At 38.7% G+C, this 22,153-nt stretch overlaps 1 protein-coding gene across 1 annotated transcript; it reads left to right on the plus strand.

Moving 5' to 3' along the window:
* Positions 1 to 5,550: 5,550 nt before the first annotated feature.
* On the plus strand, positions 5,551 to 21,781 carry LOC139937567 (uncharacterized). Its single transcript, XM_071932773.1, has 15 exons — positions 5,551 to 5,600; positions 8,464 to 8,602; positions 9,128 to 9,279; positions 11,556 to 11,701; positions 12,174 to 12,287; positions 12,757 to 13,340; positions 14,199 to 14,386; positions 15,317 to 15,544; positions 16,365 to 16,911; positions 17,187 to 17,332; positions 17,873 to 18,039; positions 18,521 to 18,698; positions 19,154 to 19,328; positions 20,860 to 20,954; positions 21,601 to 21,781. The coding sequence occupies exons 2-15, from the start codon at positions 8,492 to 8,494 to the stop codon at positions 21,779 to 21,781; spliced, it is 3,012 nt and encodes a 1,003-aa protein (XP_071788874.1). The 5' UTR covers positions 5,551 to 5,600; positions 8,464 to 8,491.
* Positions 21,782 to 22,153: the final 372 nt, after the last annotated feature.

A 22,153-nucleotide genomic window follows, 5' to 3' on the forward strand; every position in this document is an offset into this window, starting at 1 on the left:
TCAGCCTCTTAAAACCAATCAAATATAGGAGGAACCAATAAATAAATAGTCAACTTGCGGGTACAACCATGTCACGTAAACCTTATTTGTGTGAGTGTTTGCTCTGCTGAGAAGAGCCGGTTTGGCCTCGACGTTTCGAACATACTCTGCTTGTTTTGGTCGATATTAAACTTCAGAGTTCCTTTAAGTTTGTGGCAGGTACAAACTTCAAGGTCAGCCGTCTGGAAGTTAGGTACTGCGTACTACACCTCCGAAAATAATGTGCTTTGCCCCAAACCGATTTGCTGTCGGTTTTCACAAATAATGAAGCCCTAGAAATAGGCATACATGAACTCTAAAGCGGCCTCTTAATTTATCAAGTCTCCTAAAAACATGAAACACAGAACGCCAATATCGCGTACACAATCTAATAAGTGCAAGACCCTCCAACATTTTTTTATTATTAAATGGTGGGTTTACAAATCATTCGTCCGGGTTCTCATGGCGTTGGTCTCATAGAGCAAGGACCATCAAGTTCGAATCCGAGTTGCGGATTTTTTTTCGAAAAAAATAATTGATGACGGATTTCATTGATTAGTAATAAAAGGTTGCTCAGTTTCTCTACATAGTGTTATATGCAGTGCCGTATTCAATTGCTTTTTACTTCACAAATATTGGATGTTGGGTGGCGACAACAAACTTATCACGACCGACAAGCGGGTTAAGCAAGTGAGGATTGCTGTAGCACCATGTGTATTAATCTCTTTACTACATCAGACTCAATAGCATTTTTAAAAACATTTTTTGAAACACTTTTTGTAACGGGCAAAGGAGAGACGTTGATGGCATAAACCGCACGGCTCCCTCTAGAGTAGCGTATAGTTTTTGAGAATGAGGTAATTTCTCACTCTAATAAAAGACTTTATATTATGCCTGAGCATTATTCAGGCATCTGGGGTGGATTTCACAAAGAGTTAGGACTAGTCTTATCTCGAGTTAGGACCAGTTACTCGTCCTAATCTAGGACTTTCCATGCAATTTGTATATCTCCTAGGACTAGTACTAAGTTAGGACTTCGATGACCAAATTTTATGCATTGTTGAGATACACCAAATGATATTTACTGCTATTACCGATGTCTTTAAAGGAACACGTTGCCTTGGATCGGTCGAGTTGGTCTTTAAAAGCGTTTGTAACCGTTTGTTATAAAATGCTTATGGTTAGAAAGATGGTTTAAAAGTAGAATACAATGATCCACACACGCATTTGACTCGAAATTGCGTGGTTTTCCTTTTACTTTGCGAACTAACACGATCGGCCATTTATGGGAGTCAAAATCTTGACTCCCATAAATGGCCGACCGTGTTTGTCGACGAGGTAAAAGGAAAACCACGCAATTTCGAGTGATACTAATTGTGTGGATCATTATATTCTACTTTTAAAAAATCTTTCTAATCATGGTGCTACCGCGAAACCTATTATCTGATAATACTCCTATCATGATGCAAAGTTACAAAACGGGCTAATCAAAACCAAGAGTCAAAATTAATGGGGAAATTTGTAGACATTTACTTGTTAGTTTTGATTCAGGCTAGTGTTCAGTGTATTTTGGGTTGAATTTTTTTTCCTCATTTTTTTCTTCATAGTAATTGGCTTACCTAATGGTTTTTTACTAATCAGTTTGTGGCCGTGATCGATGCTCGGTGTTTATTATAGGTCAACTGAAGGCAATTGAACTTTGATAAAAAAGATAAAAAGTGTTCGGAATTTTTTGACCAGAGGCATAATGAGTTTCTAATGCAACCAAGCCGGATGGACAGTGGTATCATAAAAATGAGGCTTCTGAGTTTGGTCAGTTTACTGCTGGTGAGTACATGTTGTCAAAAAAGCGTTGTTTATTGGTAGTTTTATTGATTGTTAGTTCCTAATCCAGCCCTGAACATGTGTGTTTTTTAACGTGTTTTAATCCTACTTGTAATTTTCTCAATGTTTTTTTTACTATTTATTGCTATTGCTGTTAGTTTTAATGTTTGTAAATCACATCCAATTATTTTGGCCTGTGGGCCACGAAATATGATGCTAATAAAATGAAATAAAAGGAAATGAAATGAAAATCCTATATTTTCAATCAACAATAATAATGCATCTTAAAGGCAGTGGACACTATGGTAATTACTCAAAATAATTATCAGCATAAAACCTCATTTGGTAACGAGTAATTGGGAGAGGTTGATGGTATAAAACATTGTGAGAAACGGCTCCCTCTGAAGTGGATTAGTTTTCGAGAAAGAAGTAATTTTCCACGAATTTGATTTCGAGACCTCAAGTTTAGAATTTGAGGTCTCGAAATCAACCATCAAACGCACACAACTTCGTGTGACAAGGGTGTTTTTTTCATAGTTATCTCGCAACTCCGATGACCGATTGAGCTCAAATTTTCACAGGTTTGTTATTTTATGCATATGTTGAGGTACACCAAGTGAGAAAACTGGTCTTTGACAATTACCAATAGTGTCCACTGTCTTTAATAGCGCTTAGTATCCATCACTCAGTGACGTCCAAGGCGCTTTAATATTATTTTTTCCAGCAAGTTATTGTTTTGAATTATGGTACCAATTCATTTACAGCACCATGTATATTTTACAATTTTGCTGTGGCGCAATATGCTGTCAATCTACCAGGATCACCTGGGCGGAACCCTTCTCTTCGTTAAGTGAACTGGGTCCGTGTGCATTACACAACACCCGGGACCAACGGCTTTACGTCCCATCCGAAGGACACAGCAGCAATGGCCAAGTGTCTTGCTTATAAGAGCCCATACTCTGGTGAACAGAATCACCAAAGTTTGAGTTTGGTTTGGTGCTCTTATCGTCGTGGACAGGACACGCATCATAGTGTGTTTTTTTTGGGATGTTGTGAATGTGCATTCTTCTAATTGGATGTTTAAACCATGTAATAATAATAATAATAGCGGGCATTTTACAGAGCGCTCTTACACAGGGTTCCACAGCGCTTTACACTGCATTTAATTGCAACGTTGCTTTCAAAAGAGGGGCTTCAATCAATGAATTCAGTTTTGTGATAATTTTCCAAATAGATAGATTATTTTAATAAAAATTGGGGAAACAAGTCTACAAGTCTCGTATTATAAAAGTCTAAAACGGTGTAATATGACATTGTGTTTGAACACTTTGATACCCTTCAAGCGTTTTGTTGTCAGAACGTTCAAGCGTCACCTTTCAAATAAATAATTATTGTCTACTGTTTTTGTATGGATTTTTGTTTGTTCAATTCTCAATTTTGATGATATTCAACCAATCGGCATTGGAATAAACCTGATGACAGAACAACAAATTCCTGTTTTTATTGCACAGACCCACTTTGGGGTTTTATGTTTGATGACGTCATGTTTAAAATTTCGTCATGAAGGAGAATCAGATAAAATTGAATTTTACACCGTTTTAACGTGAGGTTGGAGACTTTTAAAGACCCTGGACACTATTGGTAATTGTCAAAGACCAGTCTTCTCACTTAATGTATCTCAACACATTCATAAAATAACAAACCTGTGAAAATTTGAGCTCAATTGGTAATCGAAGTTGCGAGATAATAATGAAAGAAAAAACACCCTTGCCCCACGCAGTTGTGTGCGTTTAGATGGTTGATTTCGAGACCTCAAGTTCTAAACCTGAGGTCTCGAAATCAAATTCGTGGAAAATTACTTCTCTCTCGAAAACTATAATGGCACTTCAGAGGGAGCCATTTCTCACAATGTTTTATACCATCAACCTCTCCCCATTACTCGTTATCAAGTAAGGTTTTATGCTACTAACTATTTTGAGTAATTACCAATAGTGTCCACTGCCTTTAACTTATTCTCCACTTTCATAAAGATTATATCTGTTAAAAATTCGTGCATTACAAAAAGTTGAAAACTTACTTGGACCCTATCGGTAATAATTACTTCAGGCCTGACCTTTGTTAAGCCATCTAAAAGCATGCAAATTTCTGAAACAATGATGTTTTTCTTCCATTAATCTCTTGCAACTTCTTTGAGCCCAAATTTACACAGATTTGTGAATTCATGCATAATTATGTTGGGATACACCATGTGAGAATACTAGTCTTTGACAATTACCAAACGCGTCCAGTGCCTTTAAGATTGTTTTAGTCTCGTTGATTTCGTTGTCTATCATTAGTCACCCTCAAAGTATACAAAACACAGGTGATGTATGTAATTATCAAGTAAAGTATGAAATATTTTGACCTGAATGATAACACCGACGATTTGTTGGCAGTGATTTAGTCTCTCATTGTTTGATGTAGGTTAGCTTGAAGTATTTAGAAAGGCTACTTCTTATCGCAACGGTGTCGTACCTTTGGGCCAATGCATATACACATAGAATCAGGTACCGTCCCCAATACGATGTTCCCGTACTTAAAGAATCACGTTGCCTTGGATCGGACGAGTTGGTCTATAAAAAGCTTGTTCCCGTACTTAAAGGAACACGTTGCCTTGGATCGGACGAGTTGGTCTATAAAAAGCTTGTGTACCTGTTTTTTATAAAATGCGTATGGTTGGAAAGATGTTTTAAAAGTAGAATACAATGATCCACACAAGTTTGCCTCGAAATTGCGTGGTTTTCCTTTTACTGTGCGAACTAACACGGTCGGCCATTTATGGGAGTCAAAAATTTGACTCCCATAAATGGCCGACCGTGTTAGACGACGAGGTAAAAGGAAAACCGTGCAATTTCGAGGCATGTTTGTGTGGATCATTGTATTCTACTTTTACAACATCTTTCTACCCATATGCATTTATAACAAACGGTTACAAACGCTTTTCAAAGACCAACTCGACCGATCCAAGGCAACGTGTTCCTTTAAAGGCAGTGGACACTATTGGTAATTGTCAAAGACTAGCCTTCACACTCACAGTTGGTGTTTCTCACAACATATGCATACAATAACAAACCTGTGAAAATTTGAGCTCAATCGGTAATCGAACTTGCGAGATAATAATGAAAGAAAAAACACCCTTGTCACACGAAGTTGTGTGCGTTTAGATGGTTGATTTCGAGACCTCAAGTTCTAAATCTGAGGTCTCGAAATCAAATTCGTGGAAAATTACTTCTTTCTCGAAAACTATGGCACTTCAGAGGGAGCCTTTTCTCACAATGTTTTATACCATCAACCTCTCCCCATTTACTCGTCACCAAGAAAGGCTTTATGCTAATAATTATTTTCATTAATTACCAATCAATTCCTCTTTTTTACACACATTCTCAAAAATATGCATCCATGTGGAGACATCTTTTGTTCTTTCCATTGTCCCTGGTTAAGATTTTCCCATAATTCCCGAGCACCCGGTCGTTATAGAATTTCCCTGTGGAGTCCTTTTATTTTTCATTTTTATTTTGTCCTTGGTTGGCATGTTATGGTTGATTGCATATCCAATTTTCTTTTTGTTTTATACAGGTTTGCGTCCCAGTCAGACCAGACGCCACATTAGAGTTCCGATTCCAAAGCTTCAAGACTACCGTGTGTTGTGATAAATTTATTTTTTGCAAAAAGTGCGAAGCATTTTTTAGTGTTTGCGTTGATGAAGACTACACGTCAGGGTTAGTATTATTTTTTTTTTTTTAAGCAAAGTATACCTTTGTTTGTTTGTTTTTTTAACCCTGCGAATGTTTTAATCCCATATAAAAGTAGATGTATATAATAAAACTAACCTGTGAAAATTTCATTTCAAAAGATGGTCTTCTTTTTTAGGTATCGGCAAAAATTTGAATAGTAGGCCTATGTGAATAATATGTCCACGCATGCAGGAAAAATAATCCCAAATAGGAATAGGCCTACACATAATCTTAGAAGCATTACCGGTGACGCTTCTTATCACAATTGTTGAGGATAAAAAGTGATGTTTCCATTGTCTCAGTATTTCGAAGTGAAATGTTTCTCTAAATGCATTATACTATCCAGAGCTGCTGTACTTCTTACCGCGAAGTTTGCATTGACAGTATTTGTTAGTCATTACCAAACGCACACAAAACCTTTAAAGACACTGGACACTGTTGGTAATTGTCAAAGACCAATCTGCTCACTTGGTGTATCTAAACATATGCATAACATAACAAACTTGTGAAAATTTGAGCTCATTTGGTCGTCGAAGTTGCGAGATAATAATGAAAGAAGAAAAAAACCTTGTCACACGAAGTTGTGTGTGTTTAGATGGTTTATTTCGAGACCTCAAATTCTAAACCGGGGGTCTCGAAATCAAAGTCGTAGAAAGTCATTCTTTCTCGAAAACTATGTCACTTCAGAGGGACCCGTTTCTCACAATGTTTGTACCATTAACCTCTCCCTATTACTCGTTACCAAGTAAGGTTTTATGCTAATAATTATTTTTGAGCAATTACCTATAGTGCCGGCACTGCCTATGTGTGTTTTTTTTTTTGTTTTTTTTTAGATCAAACCATTTTACACACATTATTTAAATCTAACTAGTAAATGGCTTTAAAAAAACACGCACACCCACAAACGCACACAAACAAATATGCTCAACCCCACTATTAAATAAAAACAATCACTGCACTCTTTAATTTTGTTAGTGGCCGCATCGACGAAAATTTCAAGCCAGGTTGTGAATTTTGTTTCAAATAATATATTAAATGCCAGTGTGTGTCCAACTCAAAACTCTTCTGAGGGTTATCAAATTGCTTTTATCAATCGCGTTATTAAAGGCAGTAGACACTATTGGTAATTACTCAAAATACTTATTAGAAAGAAGTAATTTTGCATGAATTTGATTTCGAGACCTCAGATTTAGAACTTGAGGTCTCGAAATCAACCATCTAAACGAACACAACTTCGTGTGACTAGGGTGTTTTTTTCTTTCATTATTATCTCGCAAGTTCGATGACCGATTGAGCTCAAATTTTCACAGGTTTGGTTTTTTATGCATATGTTGAGATACACCAACTGTGAAGACTAGTCTTTGACAATTACCAATAGTGTCCACTCCCTTTTAAAACTATGAGCACTAATAGTCAGAGTAATCGGGCGGTTGTTCTTCAGTTTGTTCGATTGCGATTCACATGACATCTTATAACACACTATTATTGCAAAGGTCATGATTGTACATGGTACAAGTTCTGTGCATGATAATATTGATATCGCCACAACAGTGTTTTACACTTTCGCGGTGATTCCAACATGGTTGCTGTTTTTTTTTTTTTAGGAGCTTTGGATTCCTGTTAAAAATAAAAATGGTCTTCTGGTTATTACTCAACCAGCCCTGGTGGCCTTCCACACTTTCGTATTATGCATGCCATGGTACACAACACAGAGGTTCACCATAGAGTATGCTTTCACGTTAAGGAATTCCTGTCACCACATTATTACCGAGCCGAACATTTCTAGTTTAGCTGTTCCTTTCAACTGGATTGTTCTCAGCTGACTGACTTCTTAAAGTTCTGTTATTACTTTAGCAAGTCGTCACAAAATGGTGTAATTGTAATGAATGTGAATAAAGTCATTGTAATGCCCTCGCTCGACTCAGGGATCGGAATGGGATGCTGACCGGCCACACCAAGGGAATTGACGGCGCTACACTACCGGCAGGAGGACTTGTTGCATGGTTGTGGTCGATGAGCTTCATGCTTTGTTTTGGCTGGGGGATTGGGGGATCCCGCTGCTGAAGGCTACCTACCCCGCTTCGTGTGGCTATGTGGTTGACGCCGTACTCCCCATTCCCGAGACCTGAGTTGTTTGAGCAGGGAACAATTTATTTACACAGTTTCAATCTCCGGGTCAGAAATATTCATTATTCATTATTGTTGTATACCAAGTCGCTTTAATTATGCTTTTCATTGTGTACTGACTGTTAGTTTCCTTGATTCGCCTTTGTTGATTGTAAATAAATTCATATTTTTTATATATTTTTTTTGTGATTATTAAAAGCAGTGGACACTTACTCTCATAAAACCTGACTTGGTAACGAGTAATCGGGAGAGGTGGGTTGTATATTACATGTGAGAAACGGCTCCCTCTGAAGTAACGTAGTTTACGAGAAAAAAGGAAATTCCCACGAATTTGATTTCGAGACCTCAGAATTAGATTTTTTGGTCTCGAAATCAAGCATCTGAAAGCACACAACTTCGTGTGACGAGCGGTGTTTTTTCTTGCATTATTATCGCGCATCTTCGTCGACCAATTGAGCTCAAGTTTTCACAGGTTTGTTAATTCATGCATATGTTGAGATAAAAGTGAGAAGACTGGTCTTTTACAATTACCAATAGTGTCCAGTGTCTTTAACAACGTCTAAACCCGTACCATTTTGTTTGTTGCAGGTTTTTCCCTTTTATTTTTGTTTTTACATTGTAACTTCGCTGTCGTGCGAACCGCCTCACAATTGGTAAAACTCCAAAATTAAAATGAGTTGATCGTATACGAAGCAATTGGTTAAACTTTCTTTCATTGCAGATCGGACGACTTCAGTGATTGCAGCATAATGAGGGTTGACACAGATGTTATTTTTGATAACAAAAACAAGTTCGACTTTCCTGCCATTATCCCGAAAAACATCGCCAATCCACAACTTCTGAAAGTTGATAACTGGAAGGTAAGAAGAAGCATTAAGCAAGGACAATGTTTATAAAATGTGGCATCATTGACAACACGAAATATTAACTTGTAGCAAGAATAACATCCACTAAAACGTATTAGAGCAATTTAGAGGTATTGGTTACTTGTGTTTGAAGATAATAGGCCTGCATCATCCCTGTCTTTGAAAAGAAGTAAAAGACACTTCTGGGCATAATCTGCTGCACGCAGAATTTGGTCACCGCGCTGTTTTTTTTTAATGTTTGGGACAAAAAATCTGACAAAGCATCTTTAAACAAAAATTGGTGTTTGTATCGGAAATTGATTTGATGCATTTATAAATAGTAACCGTCTGGGCAAGTTTTTTTTCCCCGATCATACAAACAATGTTTAATTGTCTGCGTACCCACAATAAGCTTTGTTGATGTATGGTGGTGGCCACTAAATGAGTGCACTGTATGGTTTAGGTGTTAAACAGACAAATTTACACAAACTTAAATATTGTCCTAGTAATGTGTCCACCGTATCTCAATATGGCTTATAGGGTGGAGTGAGAGTTAAAGTACTTGCATATGACGATGACACAATCGGCAAGGACGACATAGGCGAGTTCGACCAAAATATCACCATCGAATCTTCCTCATCAGTTGATGCAGCAACATGGCGGGATTATACAATCAAGATCGATAAGTCAGAGTAAGTATCATCCCCAGCTCCGATTCAACTTCATTCATTCATGCCCAAGTTCATAGTGCTGCTAAAAACACTGTTGGTAATTGTCAAAGACCAGTCTTCTCTTGAACTTGGTGTATCTCAACATATGCATAAAATAACAAACCTGTGAAAGTTTGGACTCAATTGGTGGCGAAGTTGCGAGATAATAATGGAAGAAAAAACACCCTTTCACATGAAGTTGTGTGCTTTCAGATGCTTGATTTCGGGACCTCAAAATCTAATTAAGAGGTCTCGAAACCAATTTCGTGGAAAGCTACTTCTTTCTCAAAAACTACGTTACCTCAGAGGGAGCTGTTTCTCACAATGTTTTATACTGTCAACAGCTCTCCATTGCTCTTTACCAAGTAGATTTGTATGCTAACAAATGTTCACTGCCTCTAAGCACAGAAAGCAGCTAAACATAACATAATGTGCTTACCAAAACAAAAATACCAGCTAAAATAATAAGTAATGTGTACAATTATGTGACTGGTATCCTGCTTCTTTTTGCTAAGCAGAATATTGTTAAGCACCATTCTCTGCTTAAGCAGCTCTATGAAATTGGGCCCGAGTCTATGGAGTAGAATTCTGAAGTTAATAATGGCTTCTTAAGCGCTCATATCCGTCACTCAGTGAAGCTCAGGGCGCTTCAACAGTCGGTAAACTTCCCGCAAGATATTGTAGAGCTATGTTTTTTAAGTATGATACCTTGTTTCTTTACATAGCACCATGTCATGGTTTAACAAGGTGCGGTTGAATTCTGGATTTTTATAAAACAAGTATGTAAAATGTTACCCTATAGCAGGCCTTTGCGGGGTATCTGTCAAAAGTTGTCGATTCGATACGTGTCCTAAACTTTATACCCTTTCCCATTAGACGTTTAGTATATATACCAAGTTGAATCTAACGCAATAGTTGTACCTAACGCAATCATGGTTATGGAAAGCTGTCAGCTTTTTTTTCCCAAAAGGGGGATAGGGAGGCTGTAAACAGTTTGATTTGTATAACTACATACCGTTGCCCATTAGACGTTGTGTACAGTCTCCCTCCGGAATGGGAAAAGGCGGACAACTTGTTTATATAACCATGATTTAATTAGGCACAACTTGGTATATAGCCTATACGTCTAATGGGAAAGGGTATGGTTATACAACCTATATAGCCTATACGTCTGTGTCGAACTGTGTACAGTCTCCCTACCCCCTCTTTGGGAAAAGGCGGACATTTTTGCATAACCATGATTGAGTTAGGTTCAACTTGGTATATAGCCTATACGTCCCTACCCCCTCTTTGGGAAAAGGTGGACATTTTTGCATAACCATGATTGAGTTAGGTTCAACTTGGTATATAGCCTATACGTCCCTACCCCCTCTTTGGGAAAAGGTGGACACTTTTGCATAACCATGATTGAGTTAGGTTCAACTTGGTACATAGCCTATACGTCCCTACCCCCTCTTTAGGAAAAGGCGGACAACTTGGTATAACCATGATTGAGTTAGGTACAATTTGTTATATAGCCTATACGTCTCTACCCCCTCTTTGGGAAAAGGCGGACATTTTTGCATAACCATGATTGAGTTAGGTACAACTTGGTATATAGCCTATACGTCTAATGGGAAAGGGTATATAGCTATACCCTTTCCCATTAGACGTAATAGGCTATGTACCATCATGGTTATGCAAAATGTCCGCCTTTTCCCAAAGAGGGGGTAGGGACGTATAGGCTATATACCAAGTTGTACCTAACTCAATCATGTTTATGCAAAGTTGTCCGCCTTTTCCCGTTCCGGAGGGGGGACGCTGTACACAACTTGATTTGTATATTACAGGCCTGGAATAACACGGAGTGCCCCATAGTTTTTCAGATTTTACAATGGAAGTGTTCTTCAGTTCAGTTCATTTATTTCCACAATATTCACAAGTATAACAGTCAAATACAATACAGTGTTATGTAAACAGGGAGTGAAACTGTAGTTGAACCCATAAAAAGCACAGCTTGTAAGTAATGGGTCCGTTTAATGAAATGGGTCCGTTTGATGAAGCATGTGCTTTGACCTAAATAAATAATGTTACTTATTATTCTTTGCAAAATGAAAATGGCCTTGCCTTTTCAAAGATGAAATTCCATGCCAATAATATTTCTTTTTATAATTGATGTGATATGAGAGACAAACTCAAAGATAAGGGTAAGAAAGTTGCTTATACACCATCTGTTTTTTTATTTATTTTTTTTATGAGTGATTAAATTGTCTCGGCAGATTCCTTTACAAAGTGAAAATCTACTGCAACGCCAATTTCTACACTTCGGACTGCGGTGTGTATTGCAAACCACGTGACAACACCCAGGGTCATTATGGATGCAACCAAACTACGGGGGCCAAGATGTGTCATGATGGATGGGAAGGTAAAACATATTATGATTGTTCTCTGCGCCGTTATATTATATTTTCGGCGATTTATTTGAAGTACTGGACACTATTTGGGAATCGTCAAAGACTAAAATTCTCACTTGGTGTATCCCAACATGCATGAAATATAAAATCTGTGAAAATGTTAGGTCAGTTTGGTCATCAAAGTTGCAAGAGAACAATTAAAGCAAAATGTCCTTGTTGCACTGATTTGTCTGTGCTTCAGATGCCTAATAAAAGGCTTCAGGCCTAAAGTCTCAATTTGATATTTAGTGGAAATTTACCTCTTTTTCAAAAACTACGTAAGTTCAGAGGGAGCTGTTTCTTACAATGTTTCATACAATCAGCAGCTCTCCACTGCTCGTTACCAAGTAAGTTGTCATTTTGAGTAAATACTAATGGTGTTCAGTGCATGCCTTTACACACGGTTTGAAACTGAGGTTTTCTTTTATTCTGTAATTAACTCAGGATCAGACTGCACCATAGATACAGACGAGTGTGCATCTGGGCCGTGTCATAATGGAGCAACCTGCGTGGATAACGTAAATGGGTTCTCGTGTGTTTGCAATGACGGTTGGTCAGGTTAGTTCACGTAGGCCCACCTTTTATCAAGAGATTCTGTACGACCCATAGCGCCCTCTTTTGACTCAATTTCCTTCAGCCCGTTTGATTTTACCGGGGAATATTATAGCCTGAACATCTGACGTCACACTTCGAGGCCCGTGAATTACGCCAAAGATGTCTTGAACCGCGTCCATATTCACCAGTCTATCGGGCAACAGAATCCACTGTGACATTTAATAGTAACTCTACTTTACGGATGCAGATAGATTGCAAATGTGAGCTACACATAATGGCATACATATATCCCGCATGACCATGACGTTCATAGGGAAGCAAGCATGGGAATGTTGGGAACCGTTCATGTGTGGAATCCTTTGGGGTGACAGGTTAGGGATGCGTCACACTTGTAATATCACATGTCCAACATTACCCACCCATTTATTGCAATGGAAAGTATAATTACATAATTATTATCTTTTCTAATCAGGACTGCAATGTGACGTGGAAATAGATGAGTGCGAATCAGCACCCTGTAAAAATGGCGCCACCTGTGACGATTTTATGAATTACTTCAACTGTTCTTGCGTACCCGGCTTTGTCTACGTTGATGAATTCTGTGAAATGGACGAGTGCTCAGACAACCCTTGCCTCAATGGTTCTACGTGTCATGACCTCACTGGGAACTTTTCCTGCTCGTGTGCCCCAGGCTTCGAGGGAAAAACCTGCAGTGTTGATATCAATGAATGCATAAGCTCGCCTTGTCAAAATGGCGGTAACTGTACAGAGGGGATTGATTGGTTTAACTGTACATGTTTACCTGGTTTCGAAGGCAATACATGTCAAATAAACATAGATGAATGTGAATCAAATCCCTGCCATAACAATGCTACGTGTTTAGACGGCATAGATGGGTATACATGTAACTGTCCTATTGGATACAATGGTACGTTGTGTCAGATTGAAATCAACGAATGCGAGTCCAACCCTTGCCAGAATGATGCAACATGTCTAGATCTTGTTGGTTACTTCCAGTGCGATTGCAGCCAGGGATACTTTGGAGATCTTTGCGAGGTATTTGAAAAACATTTTTGTTTCTAACCTTTAGAATGTAAACTTAGAGTTTAAAGGAACACGTTGCCTTGGATCGGACGAGTTGGTCTATAAAAAGCGTTTGTAACCGTTTTTTATAAAATGCATATGGTTGGAAAGATGTGTTTAAAGTAGAATACGATGATCCACACAAGTTTGCCTCGAAATTGCGTGGTTTTCCTTTTATTGCGCGAACTAACACGGTCGGCCACTTATGGGAGTCAAAAATTTGACTCCCATAAATGGCCGACCGTGTTAGTCGACGAGGTAAAAGGAAAACCGTGCAATTTCGAGGCATGTTTGTGTGGATCATTGTATTCTACTTTAACAACATCTTTCTACCCATTTATAACAAACGGTTGAAAACGATTTTCTGAGACCAACTCGACCGATCCAAGGCAACGTGTTCCTTTAAATGAGAGGTATAGGCTACGTTTGACAATCACTCTTAACATTATTAGATTCCACAGCAGCTTGATAGTTCGATAGTTCAGCTCGATAGTATAAAGCTTTTTGGGAACCATTTCACTTCTAAGTAAATGTGGTTGGGTAAAAAGATAGCAGTGTTTATACCCCAAAACTTGAATCTGTGAAGCGTTACTGTCAGTTTATTCTGATATAATCAAGAATTCAATTGTCGCATAATTTCTAATTGGAAAAAAATTGTTCCAGTTTTGAGTGTTGCCTCAAGAATGATACTTAGCTAGTGTTCATTTCTTAAAGACAGATCAAAAACTGAACCTTTTGCACTTGGTGTTCAACTGTTTTTAGCCTATAGGGACACTAATTATACTTAAAGCAAATGTTGTACGTTTTAAAACATCTTGTTTTCTTTCACAGGTTGATATTGATTATTGCATCAACCAAACATGCCAGAATAACGGAACGTGTGTGGACAGACTGGACGGTTTTCACTGCGTATGCCAGGCGGGGTTTGAAGGTGATATGTGTGACACGGAGATAGATGAATGCGCCAGCAATCCCTGCATGTTTAACTCGACATGTCAAGATCTTATAGCAGGATTCAGGTATAATTTGACCAGTCAATGATTTTCTTTGCCTTTTTTTACAGCCATGTTTGTTTCCCCTCCCTGCCCATTCTCGTTCTCTATATATGTCCTTGTTTCTTCCCTATGTCATGTCACTTTGTTCCCCCTGTCACCCCATATCCTTTATGATATCCATTCCCTGTTTGTGTTTGAGCCTTTTTTTGGCCATTTAATTTAATTTTGATAATATATTGTTCGCGTCTTGTTACCATTTAACGGTTTATCTTGCTTTTAATATATATTTCTGTAGTGTATTTTTATGTTTTAAAAATTGTTATATGTGCAAACTGAGGAAATGATTTTCATGCTGACATGACGAATAAAAATTGATTGAATTGTATGAAGATATTTACTTTGGCAACTCATCTATTTCTAGATGTTGGCTGGAGCTTGGACTAAACCTTATAAGGCAGTGGACACTATTGGTAATTGTCAAAGACCAGTCTTCTCACTTGGTGTATCTCCACATATGCATAAAATAACAAACCTGTGAAAATTTAAGCTCAATCGGTCATCGAAGTTGCGAGTGTTAATGAAAGAAAAAACACCCTTGTCACACGGAGTTGTGTGCTTTCAGATGCTTGATTTCGAGACCTCAAGATCTAAATCTGAGGTCTCGAAATCAAATCAAATTCGTGGAAAATTACTTTTTTCTCGAAAACTACTCCACTTCAGAGGGAGCCGTTTCTCACAATGCTTAATACCATCAACTCTCCCCATTACTCGTTACCAAGTAAGGTTTTATGCTGATAATTATTTTGAGTAGTTACCAATAGTGTCCACTGCCTTTAAATGAAACCCACTGGAACTGAAACCCACTGGGAATCCTATGTATTACATTTTAGTGTGCAAACAAATGGAAATGCAAATTTGTTTCCAAATAATTCTTGTATTTAATCCCCAAAACAGATGCACTTGCCAACCTGGCTACGATGGCACCTTCTGTCAGAACGACACGAACGAGTGCCTTAGCGATCCGTGTACGAATAACGCTACATGTATTGACGACATTGCCGAGTTTCGCTGCCGTTGTCTACCCGGGTTTGGCGGCACCCTGTGTGAAGTCAACATTGATGAATGTTCTAGTTATCCATGTTTTGACAATGAGACGTGTCTGGATCAAACCAATGGTTATAGGTAAGTGTTTGATTTGGAGTAAGTATTGTCGTCTAGTTACTGAATCACAATTTCTTGATTTGTATTAACAAATGTAAAAGCGTAAAAACCCATTCATTTTAACAACCATACCACTCTTGCATAAAGAGCCATATTCAGGACGACTCTTTTTGGATGGAAGACAGGTACTTTCAACTCGATTTAGAGTGAAGTTCGGACAAGAGAGTGATAGTTTCACTCTTTTACATTTCTTAACCATAGACGTTCAATGTTTGTATGAGATAGTTGGCTGTTTCCAGCCTGATGTCCCTTTATTTGTGTGAGTTTGTCCAGTTCACTTGGCTCGGGAAGATATTTTTTTTTTTACTTTAAAACCCACAAAATGTGTTTAACGTGACATCAGACACAAAACTAAAACGATTTTTTATAAACCGTCGTTACAAAAAGCTTACCATTACTTTGCTGGGTTCATATTAAACAGCCGATTTTGTACAATCTTACACGATTTTATCACAACCCAAATACAGTAAGGGACCTTTTCACACGAGGCAACTTTTACAGGCAATTTGGAGGCAACCAACTTTTCTGCAGTACATGCCACACGAATCTTACTGTCCCCAAGAAAAATCCGTGAACATTCAAATTGTCATCTTGGAAACTGGTTGCCTGTTAAAATTGTCGCATGAGACATAACCCTATATTAAGGCTTTGGACACTGTCATTCACATTACGGCACGGCAGTCCTTGACTCTGTTAATTCTTCCTGAAAAATTAACGCTACCAAAATAACTTGCCCAAAAAGTAAAAATAAAAAACAAATTGAGCCACTTTGTTTCCAAAGATGCATCGATGGCGTTAACATGTGTGAAGATGATCCACCTGTCTGCAAAAACAACGCCACTTGTTTCGACGAAGACCGAGGGTTCAGTTGCCAATGCAAAGACGGTTTCCACGGAAATGCTTGTCAATTTGACACAGACGAGTGTCAGAGCTCACCCTGCGTTCACGGCAACTGCACCGACCTCATCAATGGGTTCTCCTGTCAGTGTTTTCCCGGTGCCGAAGGAACACTCTGCGAGGTGGACTTGGATGAGTGTGCCAGCATACCTTGTTGGTACGGGACGTGCGCCGATGAGCTCAACGGGTTCTCTTGCCTCTGTAGTGCTGGGTATGAGGGTTCAGTCTGTCAGTATGAAATCGACGAATGTGAGAGCTCGCCTTGTATGATGAACGGTACCTGTGCCGATCTTATTGATGGATTCTCCTGCGATTGTCCGACGGGGTACGGAGGAGAGCAGTGTGGTGAGGAGACCGACGAGTGCCGAAGCTCGCCCTGTATTCACGGCATTTGCCAAGATGAATTCAACGGCTACAAGTGTGTCTGCGAGGTGAGAGTTTTGTACTAATTTGGTGCAGATTATTTCAGGATTTTTAGGTGGTTTTTTAAACAAAATTATCACGGGCCATTTAATATAGTTACAGCAAAAAAAAAAATTTTTTATAACTCGACAATTGAAACATTTCTTTTCATAGCCGAGTAAACTTTAGGAATACACCGATAGCATTGATATCCTACAAAATGATTGAATATGTATCTTCAAACCAAGAAGTAAATTGAGCTACTGTGTTTAGTTTAAAGGCACTGTGACATGTTTCTTTACAGCGAGAGTGTTTAAAGGGGCATTGTGACAACGGCGTGTGTGACTGCGACCCTGGGTACGAGGGTGATGATTGCAGCGTGCAGATTGATTATTGCCTTAGCTCCCCATGCTCCCAAGGCACATGCATCGCACTTGAGAATGCTTTCAGGTAAATGTTTGTCAAAAAATAAAGAGCTTTGAAAAGAACTGTACGTTTTACCTATAGAGTGGGGGAGTAGCCGAAGGAATTGTACCTGCTGGAAGGTTACACTAGTCAACTAGGCACCTCTCAGTAAAGCCTGTTTGTAGCGGGAAGGGGTGTGGCTGGCAGGAGAGAGTGGTGTTGGAAACCCCAGAACCTAGCACAGGCTGTCGAAAGACATCTGGAAGCCTGCTATCAAAGAACAGATGGCTATTCTTTATCAGAGGGTATATGGATGAAATTGTTTTCAGATCCTAACAAAAATTAATACACAAAACTCTTGGATCTGAACCCCTCTTAGATAATGTGGAACAGCTGAATATCGTGTATCAGTCTGTTGTTATAACACACAATAAGCATTTACATAGGTCAACTTTAGTGTTTTTGAGCGGGTGAGCGTACTCCTCCATAAGAGGAATTAATTGCTTTTCAGAAAACTCAACATCGTTTTAAAAAATGTCAAGAAAGTGTTTAGTAGAACTTCAACACTTTCAACTTTTCTTGAAGGTGCGAATGCGATGCCTTCCACACGGGCGAGTACTGCACAGACCTCATCGATGATCCTTGCTCGCTAAACCAATGTGAACACGGACAATGTGTTCCATCGAGTGATGCTCCAAATGGATACAACTGCACATGCAACGAGGGTTATTTTGGTGCCAACTGCAAAATTGGTAAAGACGATTTTGATTTTTGTCTATTTGACTCTAAGTTTAAGTTATACTCAACTTTTCAATGCTGAAGACTGTTGATCGATGCTTTTGTACACTATTCAAAAACCAATCATCACTGTGATTATAGATTTTTTTTTCGCCTTGCTGATATATATTAGTCCAACATAAAAGGGCTATTTTCTACAGCTGCAAGGCAAGGCATAAATGCTAAACAATAACTGACATCATTCGTAACTTCCACTTTTATTGGCACGTTTAATGGGAGACTGAACACAATGATACGGAGAGCAGTTCTACTCTTTCCCAACAAACTCAGACTTTGGCTTTGGCGGGCTCCGTCCACCTGTTTAAAACCACGTACACTTTTTTTCAAATAACCTAAAGAGAGTAATTGCCTAAGCTCAAAGCCATGGCACAAAGGGCCTATACAATACTTAAGTAAATCAATAAAAATAACACTTTCAATTGTCTTGATTTGTAGATTTGAGAAAGTTTGGCAGTGTGGTCATGCTCTTTGGTAGAACGAATGAAGCACGTGATTTTGAGAAGAACATGGCGACCTTGCTCTTAAAGGAACTGCCTCCTATGTCAGCGAGAGATAAACGAGAGTTTACCGTGACCGTCGTCAGTATGGAATCTTACGTCACATCAGATAAACGGTTAATTTGCACTTACAAATATTTTAAGCACTCTAGATTGTTTCCTTTTTTAGAAGTCATTCCGTGGACAATTTTCATTAATAGAAAAAGGGGAAATAAAAGGACTCCATCGGGAAATTCTAAAGATAGGGTGCTCGTGAAGGAAATTTGAAAGAACAAAAGAATGCTCCACAAGAATGCATTTTTGAGACCGGGTGTTCAGAAAATACATGTAGATGCAGAATGTGAATGAGAGCACTGCTTTCAAATATTGTAGAAATGCTACAATTTGTTCTCATTCCTTTTTATTTTCCCTGTTTTGATTTGTCTTTGGTCTCTGAATGAGCACACCACGACTCCTCATTTTGCCTAAAGTTTTTTTTTTTTTCTTTCACACCACCACTCCTCATTTTGCCTAAAGTTTTTTATCTTTGTCTTTTTTCTTTCACTTCTTCAAAATTATCATTCTCCTACAGTGAGCCACTGACAAAGGTAACATACGTGACTAGGTCATTGAGTGGGTACGTTGATAAGAATCTAGTGGAGGATACAATCAGTGAAACGCCCAGTGATACCTTGATTCAAAGTATCGGCTATGACAAGTATACAGGCAAGGCCGTACCTCAAGCTTCCACAGGAGATGGCGGCAAGGTGAGCCCTCAATCCTATAAATTCTGCCGTCGATTTCACAAAGAGTTGGGACTCGTCTTATCTCGAGTTAGGACAAGTAACTCTTCCTAACTTAGGATTAATCTTAAGGTCTGCATGCTACAGTGCAGGTTTCGGACTCGTCCTAAGTCCTAAGATTAGTCTTAAGTTAGGAAGAGTTTTGTGAAATCGACGGCAGGTCAATAACCAGCAGCCGATTTCACGAAACGCTAGGATTAATCCTATCTTGAGTTAGGACGAGAAACCCGTCCTAACATAAGGTGGATTCAATGCGTCTTTGGATGCGGAACTGAACTCGTCCTAAGTCTTAAGATTAGTCCTAAGTTAGGAAGAGTTTGGTGAAACCGACGGAAGAGGTCGATTTCACACAAAAACTTAGGACTAGTCCTAAGAAAAAGAAAACAAAACTTACGGTTAGGCCCTAATGAGTATAACTCGTCCTTACTCTAAATAAGACTAGTCTTAAAGGAACACGTTGCCTTGGATCGGTCGAGTTGGTCTTGTGAAAAGCGTTTGTAACCGTTTGGTATAAAATAAATGCTTAGAAAGAGGTTTTAAAAGTAGAATACAATGATCCACACAAACATGCCTCGAAATTGCACGGTTTTCCTTTTACCTCGTCGACTAACACGGTCGGCCATTTATGGGTGTCAAATGTTTGACTCCCATAAATGGCCGGCCGTGTTAGTTCGCAAAGTAAAATGAAAACCGTGCATTTTTGAGGCAAATTTGTGTAGATCATTGTATTCTACTTTTAAAACATCTATCCAATCATATGCATTTTATAACAAACGGTTACAATCTACGGCAACGTGTTACTTTAACTCTTTGTGAAATACACCCCGGGTGTCCCGGGGAAATCTGTGCGCCGGTTGTCCCCCCATATGGAAAATAAATTTGGGCTGAAGGAGGAGGATTCAAAAGAGGGCGCTATCAGCAGGAGTTTGTACACATTTTGCCGTATGGGGTACAGAATCTCCCGCCACACACCGGATTCAGCTAAGGGTATCAATGTTATCACCAACAAATCCAAGTAAAAACAATTGTTACGCTGCCCTCCACCGACCGACCGAAAGGTTCTTTTCTTGATACAGACATTTTCCTGGTATTTGTCCTAGTTCCTTCCTTCAGAATGCTTGAGCGTGAAACCAAACTTTCTGTGTTTTGTTCTCGTCCATGCATTATCAATTTGCTGAGATGTGTTTAACAAGGAGCCATACCCATCTTTGTATGCCTGGTGCTAGTTTTCCTCCATTCTACAATCTTGACTGTTTTAAGAGGAATATCAAATTCCTACCTTCAGCTCCCCTCATTAAATCATATAAACTTTTGTCGTGTAGCCCCTTTGAGGGTGGCTGTAGCCTTGTTCAGAGCAAACTTTAAAACAACAAGAGTGGAAAAAATCTCCTCATTTCATTTTAAGTGACGCTGAACTTTTTTAAGGGGGATCATTCTAATTGCTTTATGATTCCAAATCAACTTTACTTTTCTAGTCTCATATTTTGTATTTAAGAGCTGGGTCGAAGAAAATTGGTTCGTATTCTTGATTGCCCTGGCTGTAGTTGCCGTTGCAGGTATTGGCGGATTCGCCTTTTGGCGTAAACGAAGGTAGGCAAATCACGTGTTTTTAATCATGTGATTAGCATAAAAATTTTAATGTTTTATCTTGAGGCTCATGAGGCATTGCTAAATGTATTGGACTAATTATGTATCACCTTTATCAAATTAATGACACCCTTTTGTTACGTCATGTTTGCAATGGTGGTCGGTTGACACAAAGTGGTATTTTTCTCCTCTCCAAACAGGGTTCTAGGCTTACAGTGATTTAAAGTTCGCTTTCTGAGAGTCCTTGGATTCAGAATAAATTAAGTTAAATTAAATACATAAGGAATTATTATATTGATTTTCGTGTGTCAAACTTTGCCGTGAACGGAAGAAAAACAGGTATTAGAAACGTTTGTCGTTATCGGAGTGCTGTGACTTATCAGTAATTACATCACTTAAACACATAAATTACATATATAAGATACAAATTTAAAATAGAGTTGTTCCTCTTTCTCTTGTTCATTTGATATACTTTTAAGATGATGTTTACTTGTAGAATACTTTTTTTAAAACTGCGATACCATGTTTTAAATAAACCATTTTGTATTTAAATTGAGTTGAATTGCATTAAATTGAATTGAGTTAAATTGAATCAGAAAATGGGCTTAATTTGTGTAAATTCTCAGTGCGTTTCTCCCGTTCGTTTCAGAACCCCATCAAGTGGACTGAAGCTAGAGTCAGAGATATTATCAAGTAACGACCGTAACGAGGAGGGATCAAACGATTACATCCAATTAGAAGGAGACAATGAATATGGTGGCACTTTAGTAGACAACCCTCTGTATGAAAGCAGTGAGCAAAAGACATGGGCTTCGGAGACAGAAACATGAAGGTCTTAAAGTTAGGCTACATCTTACGGATATATTAGCGAGGTTTAGCTGCACGTAATGCGAGCACAAAACGTGAACGTGAACCTCAACCAATTGTGTTGTTTCTGTGGGTGACGTCGGGGCTTGTTTCATGCTCACGTATGACGTCTGCGCGCTCTACGTACCTGACGTGGAAAAAAAATGGTAACTTCACGTATGCTAAAAACGTGCGATTTTAACGACACAATTTTCTGACGTTCACGTTTACGTTCACGCGGAACGTGCAGCTAAACCTCCCTGTCGTTGCGAAATGTTAAACAAAAATAGCTAAAACTTCAAAGCATACCTACCAGAAGCTTAACAGTCTAGCAAGTGTCAATTTATTCAACGTGT

This window comes from Asterias amurensis, chromosome 5, assembly GCF_032118995.1.
Source record: "Asterias amurensis chromosome 5, ASM3211899v1".
Lineage (NCBI taxonomy): Eukaryota > Metazoa > Echinodermata > Asteroidea > Forcipulatida > Asteriidae > Asterias > Asterias amurensis.

Coding starts and splice junctions, on each gene's coding strand:
- LOC139937567 (XM_071932773.1), top strand. CDS start 8,492: ATGAGGGTTGACACAGATGTTATTTTTGATAACAAAAACAAGTTCGAC. Junction 15,545..16,364: donor GATCAAACCAATGGTTATAG/GTAAGTGTTTGA, acceptor TTGTTTCCAAAG/ATGCATCGATGGCGTTAACA. Junction 19,329..20,859: donor CCACAGGAGATGGCGGCAAG/GTGAGCCCTCAA, acceptor TTTGTATTTAAG/AGCTGGGTCGAAGAAAATTG.